The 9,209-nt window shown below is 35.7% G+C and overlaps 1 protein-coding gene across 1 annotated transcript; it reads left to right on the forward strand.

The window, feature by feature from the left end:
• Positions 1–474: 474 nt before the first annotated feature.
• On the forward strand, positions 475–7,378 carry LOC148843793 (NADPH--cytochrome P450 reductase-like). The gene is made up of 18 exons (XM_088957387.1): positions 475–1,135; positions 1,250–1,309; positions 1,393–1,469; positions 1,579–1,636; positions 1,725–1,808; positions 1,942–1,978; positions 3,130–3,199; positions 3,315–3,506; positions 3,589–3,681; positions 3,891–4,119; positions 4,225–4,308; positions 4,389–4,540; positions 5,159–5,255; positions 5,627–5,776; positions 5,875–5,952; positions 6,040–6,162; positions 6,460–6,573; positions 7,050–7,378. The coding sequence occupies exons 1-18, from the start codon at positions 800–802 to the stop codon at positions 7,128–7,130; spliced, it is 2,115 nt and encodes a 704-aa protein (XP_088813513.1). The 5' UTR covers positions 475–799; the 3' UTR covers positions 7,131–7,378.
• The last annotated feature ends 1,831 nt before the right edge of the window (positions 7,379–9,209 follow it).

The raw sequence follows: 9,209 nt of genomic DNA on the forward strand, positions 1-9,209 counted from the left end.
GACCTCGATAAACAACCTCATCTCGTCAACCCTAGATGCCTAGTTCGATCAGAACATGGATGTTCAACTATAAATATGTATGCTACATTCAAGGAAAGCGACTTTCGGTCTCAAAACTCAATCAAGCACCCTTATTGCACTTATCTCATACCAACTCACATACCTTAGTTCGTATTGATTGATCTCTTTACTATTTACTAACTTGAACACCGGAATGCCTATCCAAAAAATAACTCCTCTGAATCTTTCTATAATTACATACTTCGATGTAAGACTTTATCCTTCCATCATGACTTTTTACAACATGAAGAAGTATCAAATTTAGGTTTTCAAACTTTGAAAGGTCGAAAAGATTACACGAAAATGCTTACCCAACGCCTCCTAAATTCGGCTAAAACCGTGAATTGATGGCTCTTTCTTGTAATTTAAAATAAATAAAAATTATAAGGTCATTTTGGGAAGTTAATTTTAACCGGATAACACTAACTCCAGTTAAGGGAGTTAGGTGGGTTGACCAGTCGAGTTTGGTAGGCGTTCGGTCGGTCGCAGGTGCAAATAAAAACTCCCTCTTCTCCTCCCACGTTCTTTCAGTTTCAGACTTCAGAGGGAGTCTCTTCTAACCATTTAAGCGAGCTTTTTGGATTCATCACTCAAACACAGCAACAACAGAGACTCACTCTTTGATCGACACCGCTGGTTCTAGGGGACGAGATTCCGGTGCTTGAGCAACCGGAATTTCGTGATATTGAGTCTGAGTTTGATTCTCCGACGACGAGCTCTGGCAAAGTTTTTAGACGCCATGAACTCGGAATCTGTAAAGGTTTCTCCTTTGGATCTGATGTCAGCATTTCTGAAGAGGAACTCGGATCCATCGAACGTGTCGGCGACTTCGGGAGAGGCGATTTTGATTGAGAATAAGGAGTTTCTGATGATATTGACGACCTCGATCGCTGTCTTGATTGGATGTGTGTTTGTCTTCGTTTGGCGAAGGTCGTCTGGGCAGAAAGAGAGCAAGGGTGTTGAAGCGCCGAAGCCGGTGATCGTGAAAGAGCCGGAGCCGGAGGTTGATGACGGGACGAAGAAGGTTACGATCTTTTTTGGTACTCAGACTGGTACTTCTGAGGGATTTGCTAAGGTTTGGAATTTGATTTCTTCTAACTTGGTGGTTGGAATGATCTTCGGTTCATTTGATTTTAGCTTTGATTTTGAATTATTGGGTGAATTTTTGTTTGACTTTCGTTATATTCAGGCACTTGCTGAGGAAGCAAAAGCACGTTACGAAAAAGCAACCTTTAAAGTAGTTGATTTGGTAAAGATCGATTGCTTTTAAATTTTTAATTTACAATCTGAGATTTCATTGGAACTGCTAACGCTTGTTTATATTATTTTCAGGATGACTATGCAGCTGATGATGATGAATACGAGGAGAAAATGAAGAAAGAAACTTTAGCATTCTTCTTTTTAGCAACGTATGCTATAGTCTAAATTGTCATTTTGCCTAAATTTTTTCGCATGTATTTATTCTTTTCTTAACTGCCGTTTTTGCTAAATTTTGAGGAATTTTATGTGGGTGTGTAGATATGGTGATGGTGAACCCACTGATAACGCTGCTAGATTCTACAAGTGGTTTACTGAGGTAAATATTGTGAACTGAAGCTTACTTTTTTCATGTTTTGATAATTGTGTTGATTGGTTCTACCTGTGGTTAATGGATGGATATGCAGGGAAAAGAGCGGGGAACCTGGCTTGAGAAACTTACTTTCGGAGTGTTTGGTCTCGGTAACAGGCAATATGAGCATTTCAATAAGGTAGGAAAGGAAAGTCGACTATGAAACTTCCCCTGTCATTGTTTTGGTCTTCGTTCGATTATTAAATTTCTCATATCGTTGTTTTTGGGCTTCACTTTTAAATTCTGCTCTTTATGTTTTATGGGGAAAATAGGTGGCAAAGGTTGTGGATGAGCTCCTTGCTGAACAGGGTATGTTTGTTTGACCTCTTTGCTATGAATTTAACAGGATTCTTCGTTTTGAGAAGCACTGCTCTTTGGATTTGCTTTTAGAATCATTTTCTCCCTTTTGCCTGTCCTCCCTGTTTTGTCCATAAAAATCAACTGGCCATTTCTGTTAGCATGAATAAACACAATAACACCTTTTATACGTTTAGGATCTTGGAAGATACTCTTTATATGGGTTTGGTAAATGGCGTGAACCACAGCTTTAAGTTCCAGTATCCAGTGGTTCTGGTGTCGCACATAGATGTTTCCTTTCTCTTTTATACCATTGGAGATTCATTCTGATGGTTGATAACACATTGGCACTTATATATGTGCTTTTATAACTATTTTCCTATTTGCCTATGATCAGATAGTATGGATGATCATGCTTTCCTTGTTAATTCTAATCAATGATAAATTGATGATAATATCAGTTATAACTATAATAACTCAAATACTAATTTGTTATGGAGTGTTAACTCTGTTTTTCATTGAATCATTTTATATTAGCATATGCAACCAAATTTCATAATCTAATAATATGAGGGTCAGCAACAATAGTACCTGGTATTTTTTTTTCTATTGTTATTGCTGTTGGGTGGTTTGGTTAGGTATTCAGTCAAATAAATTCAGTACTTTGTTAGCTACAATCTGCCAATTAATCAGATTTTGGTTCGACAATTTGTTTTCAAGAATTGATGTTTGGCTTTGTCATTGCTTTTTCCTTTTAACACTGCCATGCCTGATGAATGCTTGTGGTAAGCTTATGAGGCATAGCTACTTAATTTAAAGCACAAATACTTAACACAACTTCTGAAGTGTGAACAGATCGAGTTAATCTAGCTACCTTGTTATCAATATCCCTCATTATTCTTTAGTAGAATTTTGACTAGTTAAGTATACTCATTTGTTTGTTAAGTTATCTAAATCTGATCCACCACTAGATGTGTCTGAAGAATATTTTTTACACATTAATTAGTACATGCATCATTATATTGGTATGTATTTGTCAAGCTAACCAAAATGCATAAATCACATTAGAAAGTATATACAATGTATGAAATTTTGTATTATTATACACAGTCAAATCCATAGTTCTTATCTTGAATTCTTATAAAGCTTTCTTGCTTTAATAGGTGGGAAACAACTTGTCCCTGCGGGTCTTGGAGATGATGATCAGTGTATTGAAGATGACTTTGCAGCATGGTACTATGGATTTCTCTTGCTTTTTTGAATTGATATATTTTTCTGCTTCATCCTTACTTCCTTCGTTATGTTTGTATTAAAATGTTTGGCATGGCTTCAACTATTTTTGTTATAGGCGAGAATTGGTATGGCCTGAGTTGGATCAGCTGCTGAGGGATGAGGATGATACAACTGTTTCCACTCCTTACACTGCTGCTGTTCCAGAGTACCGGGTCATATTTTATGATCCTGCAGATGTTCCAGCAAAAGGCAATAACTGGAGTAATGCCAATGGTCATGCTGTATATGATATTCAACATCCATGCAGGTACTAGTGGAAGTTAAGAATTCTGGATTTTAAGTTCAGTATAGTACTTTTCAAATCTGAATCGTGTCCAATTTGAATGAAGGTCTAATGTGGTTGTGCGGAGAGAACTTCACACCCCAGAATCTGATCGTTCTTGCACTCATCTTGAATTTGACATTTCAGGCACTGGATTATCGTAAGTTCTTTGTATCTTATCTCTTAAATACTCTATATTTTTTCCATGTTGTTTACAACTCATCTATTGTGATTCTGTTTTTTTTCCTCATTGTTTGAGGGTAGGGAATTGCTATGGTTAATAAGAATCTTGTTTGTTTTTGGTATTTCAGTCTTGTCATTGTCGCATAGTTCATATGTGATATCTGTTTCTTTTCCATTTTCCCTCAGGTATGAAACAGGAGATCATGTTGGTGTGTACTCTGAGAATTGTATTGAAACTGTAGAGGAAGCTGAGAGGTTGTTAGATTATGCTGGGGATACTTTCTTCTCCATTCATACTGACAAAGAGGATGGAACACCAATTAGTGGAAGCTCCTTGCCACCTCCCTTCCCATCTCCTTGCACTTTAAGAATAGCTCTAACTCGATATGCAGATCTTTTAAATTCTCCAAAAAAGGTTCACTTATCTGCTGAAATCCATTTGCATACCTTTTGTTGGTTCAATCTTTCACACACTTTTTTGTTTTACCTTGGTATGTTACCAATGCATATGTTTTACCAGGCTGCTTTATTGGCTTTAGCTGCTCATGCTTCTGATCAAAGTGAGGCTGACCGATTAAGATTCCTTGCATCTCCTGCTGGAAAGGTTTAAACTTTTCTTAGAAAACTGACACCACTAACTGCTCCCATTTTTCTCTTTATTTAGCGGCAATTTTCTTTGTGTAGGATGAATATGCACAGTGGATAATTGCAAGTCAGAGAAGTCTTCTTGAAGTCATGAATGAATTTCCATCAGCCAAACCTCCTCTGGGAGTGTTTTTTGCGGCAATAGCTCCTCGCTTGCAGCCAAGATACTATTCTATCTCATCCTCCCCAAGGTAAATAGAGCTCTATTTTTTCAAATTTAAAGATACTCCAATTACTGTTAATATGTTATTATTACAAGTAGTCAACTGTGCAATCCATAAAGGAAGGACTGTTGTTATATATTAATTGTAGAAACTTGGGCTTTATTAACTGCAGTGATTAATAGAACTGTCTTCCATAGGAAATCTATAGAACAAAACTCAGCCTATACGCACTGTGATAATCAAATCCATTTTATCTTTAGGATGGCCTGGTTCGGTGACTGTTTGGATTTAATTCAATCTACTTTTTTAGAAATCACATAAGTAAAACAAAGCACCTAAGAAGATCTCTGTGTTAAAACACTAGTCTTGCCTGATTAGTTAACTATTTGATCTGCTCCAAGCTTTGTGTTAGATGATTAAAGTGAGCAGTCAGTAGAAACATGTCTTGTGTAGGAATTCTATACTAATAAGGAAATGCATTTTATTAGTTCTTTTATTTTCCATTGAAATAGTTTTTGTGAGAGGTAGTAGAACTCCCCCTTATTGTTTTCTCCAAGTATTTCTTAAGTGGACCTGTGTTTGCTCTTCTTTTCATCATTTGATCAGTATTTTCTCATTTTATGTGTTCTTTTTTGCTGTTTACAGGATGGCACCATCTAGAATTCATGTTACATGTGCCTTAGTGTATGAGAAGACACCAGTGGGAAGGATTCACAAAGGAGTCTGCTCAACTTGGATTAAGGTAATTTTTTTTTTTTTTATTTGTAGTGCTAGAAATATGCTGGTAATGTAGTGTGAGACAGGGGGTCAACAGGAAGAAATTGATTTGTGGGGCACCTGGTCTGGGGGTTGATGCACAAATGTTTGATTAATTTTTCTTTTGCGTGTAAGCTTGTGTTAGTAATTCCATTTCACAAGAACTTAAAATTTTAAGGATTCAAACCTGTGCAACACATTAAATAAAATACTGATTACTAATGCCAATTAAAAACAATAGTCATTACAATTTTTTCACCAACTAGTGACCTCTATATGCTTCCTTCTGCAAACTTGTCCTGACAACCATAACCAGTGCCTTATACACTTTGACTAATTTGAGCCATTACAATGCAGAATTCAGTGCCTTTGGAGGAAAGCCATGATTGCAGTTGGGCGCCTATTTTTGTGAGACAATCCAACTTCAAACTGCCCAGAGATACTTCACTGCCAATTATCATGATTGGCCCTGGCACAGGGTTGGCTCCTTTTCGGGGATTCCTTCAGGTCTATTTTGTTGGTTGTGAATTTTCAGTTATTTACTACCTTATATAGCATTCTGAAGTGGAACCAACTAAAAGATTTATATATTAATCAATTTTCAGGAAAGGGCTGCTCTGAAGGAAGCTGGAGCAGAACTAGGACCTGCAGTCCTCTTCTTTGGATGCAGAAACCGCAAAATGGTAATTCATATCCTCGGGTGGTCTATTATGATTGCCTGAAGTTTCTTCAATTGCAAACTTTTGATCTGAGTTGTTATTTGACTGCAGGACTACATCTATGAAGAGGAATTGAATGGATTTGCTGCTTCTGGTGTAATGTCTGAACTTGTTATTGCTTTCTCACGAGAGGGACCTACCAAAGAATATGTGCAGCATAAAATGATGGAAAAGGTATGACAAAATGTTCACCTCTTCATTTTAATGATGATAATAGTACCTAGATGGCCTATCTTGAGGAGTCTTCAAATATCTTGTTATGAAGCTCCAAAGGGTTTCTTGTGCTCACCATCTTCATTGTTGTTTGACCTACAACGCTTGGCTGCATTGCTAAAAGCCATCTGTTTCCCTTGTATGGGAAATCTTGCTAATAATTTATATCAACTAATATGGATTGAGCTACTGTAAAGTTGCTGATCAATTATGGTAGTTGAGTTGCTGATCAATGCTTGTTTGCTCATTTCTGTCTAGGCATCGGATGTTTGGAACATGATCTCAAATGGTGGTTATATTTATGTCTGTGGTGATGCCAAAGGGATGGCTAGGGACGTCCACCGCACACTCCACACCATTGTCCAACAACAGGTATGTTGTTTCCAGAGAAGTTTGGAGGGTGTTTGACTCTTGAACGCATAATGCTACAGCTTCTGGACCAAAATGCAACACACACACCCCTTGCACACAAAACATACAGGGGCAAATGCGCACCTAATACCTTCCCATACCATTGAAGTTCTGGCATAGACCATCTACCCATGCGTACATGATGTAGAACTATAACCCTGTACGTGGTCAATTGTTAGGATCATTCGGTTGGATTCCAATTATTTTTATGTTTGTTCGTTCAATTGTTTGGACCTGAGATCTCTGAAGTCAGTTTTCATCTAACCTCAGCTTTCTTTCTCGACAGTTTCAAACTGACCTAGGATGCCTTTAGTTAATCTGCATCACCTATTTTCAAATGTTTAGTTGGCCTATCTGAGAATTTTGACACTAGCTTCATGTAGAAAACAAAATAAAACCTGGTTTACTAAAAGACAGCTCTGGAACTGTGTTCTCAGGGATCTCTGGACAGCTCCAAGGCCGAGAGCATGGTGAAGAATCTGCAAATGGAAGGAAGGTATCTCCGTGATGTATGGTGATTCATCTATTACAATAATCCCACAAAAAAAAAAAGGGGAAAGCGGGCAATCTACCGCATAGAAACAAGTTTTCTTATAGACGGAGGCGGCTAATCTCCCCACGCCACCTCCAACGCTGTTCTCTGTTAAAAACAGGAAAGCACAATTTGTTGTATTGGTCAATTATGTAATTCGTTTTTTCTCCTAACAAGGATTTTGTTCATGTAATTTATATACATATATAAATAAATAAATAATAATATTTGTTAGATGGTGTATTGAGACAAAAACATTGTGCCATTGTGAGCCAGTAATTTGTGTAGGTTCTGAACTTTGTAATGTAAATATTAGATTGAATCTGTGATTGGGCTTGACTCATCACTGTAACACAAGATTAAGTTGATGTGATGTGTGTGCTCCATGGCAAAGCTTGGGTGGTTCTTCGCTTGCCACATTTCTCGTGTGGGTGGACTGGGTCCCATCGCTGGGTGGACCCTATAGACACCCATTTTTCCCCTCTAGCTTTGATTGGTCATCTATAAAAAAAATAAAATAAAAGCAAGCTTGATACAGCGGTCTTTCTTATGAACCAATTCAATCCACCAGGGTTTGGTAGAACTTTATTACAACAGTTGCAATAAGACCCTGTCTATTAGAATCTTCTAAAAGAAGGCATAATAATGTCTAAAGTACGGAAGGGTTTGACTTGGCAATTCATATTTGGAGAAAATTTGAAAAATTAACATTTTGGTCAAAAGTATCTCCATAAGTATATTTTTATGCGTTCTTTTTAGAGGATTCGGGTCTATTTGCAAGTATGTTAGAAAGTATAGGGGAGGTGATTGCAATTATTAAACTTTAAGAAAAGTTTCAGTAACAACTAGAAAGTATAGGGGAGATTTTAGCAATTTATCCAAAAAAAGAAAAACACAAAAGAAGGGTTTTTTTTTTTTTTTTCTCTCAACCAAAGGTCTAACTGTACCTTTAGGACTGTGTCAAGCTGGGGTACAGATGGCACTCCATCCTTCATGAAATGGAATCTAAGTTGTCTGTGTCAATGTTTAAAATTTTGATACGATATGCCTGATACGGGGTGTATCGTATTGCATCTTTAAAAAACAGATATGGGGTAAGCATGAAAATTGGACGTATTGTCTTTTATTGGACTCGTATCAGACTCTATCAGGGCGTATTGGGGGTGTATCGGGGCGTATCGGTAGCCTATCGACAAAAAAGATATATGACCAAAAACTGAAAAAAATAAAGGGAAAAAACTAGCTTCTTTTACCTGAAATAAGCATCCTTTCACCCTCAAATTACTCTAAAATTCCAAACCACATTCCTAGAGTGTTAGATTTGCAGAAAATTGCAAGAAAAAAGTGTGAATTGTTTTTTTTTTTTGAAAATTTTTCAAAATTTGAAAAAATGTGGAAAAAATAGGTAAGTTTTTTCAAAATTTTATAATATCTTGTGATTTCTTTTTTTTCTTCAATAATATGTTGATCTACATTTCTTACATTCAAAATCATAATTCTTTTGTATTATTAATAAATTTATGAAAATTTCATGAAGATATTTGGGGAAAATATAAATTGAAAATGTAATTTTTCTCTGCCTATAAAGACTAAATATGTTTTAGATCTAAGGATTTATCTGTCATATCCATAGAGCAATTGAAATTTCTTCTTTAGTATTTTTTTATTTTTTATAATTTTAGAATTAAAAAATAAATAATAATTAATTATATTTTATCATTTGATCACAACAATTGAATATATTATAATTCTATGGATGATCTATCATATCCATAGACCAATTGAAATTTCTTATTTAATAATTATTATTTTTTTTATTTTTAGAACTAAAAAAATTAATTAATAATATTTTATCATTTGATCATAATGATTGAACATATTATAATTCTATGGATGATCTACCATATCCACAAAGCCATTGAAATTCCTTCTTTAATAACTATTTTTTGAATATATTATATAATGTTTATTTATTTTTTATAATTTTTGGAAATAAATAATAAATAATTATTGGTAGGAGAGTTGGGTTTTTCCCATCCCATAAAACATTAAAACATAAGAATTA

Source organism: Nelumbo lutea, chromosome 8 (assembly GCF_056320005.1).
Source record: "Nelumbo lutea isolate HS-2025 chromosome 8, American lotus-T2T, whole genome shotgun sequence".
NCBI classification, from domain to species: domain Eukaryota; kingdom Viridiplantae; phylum Streptophyta; class Magnoliopsida; order Proteales; family Nelumbonaceae; genus Nelumbo; species Nelumbo lutea.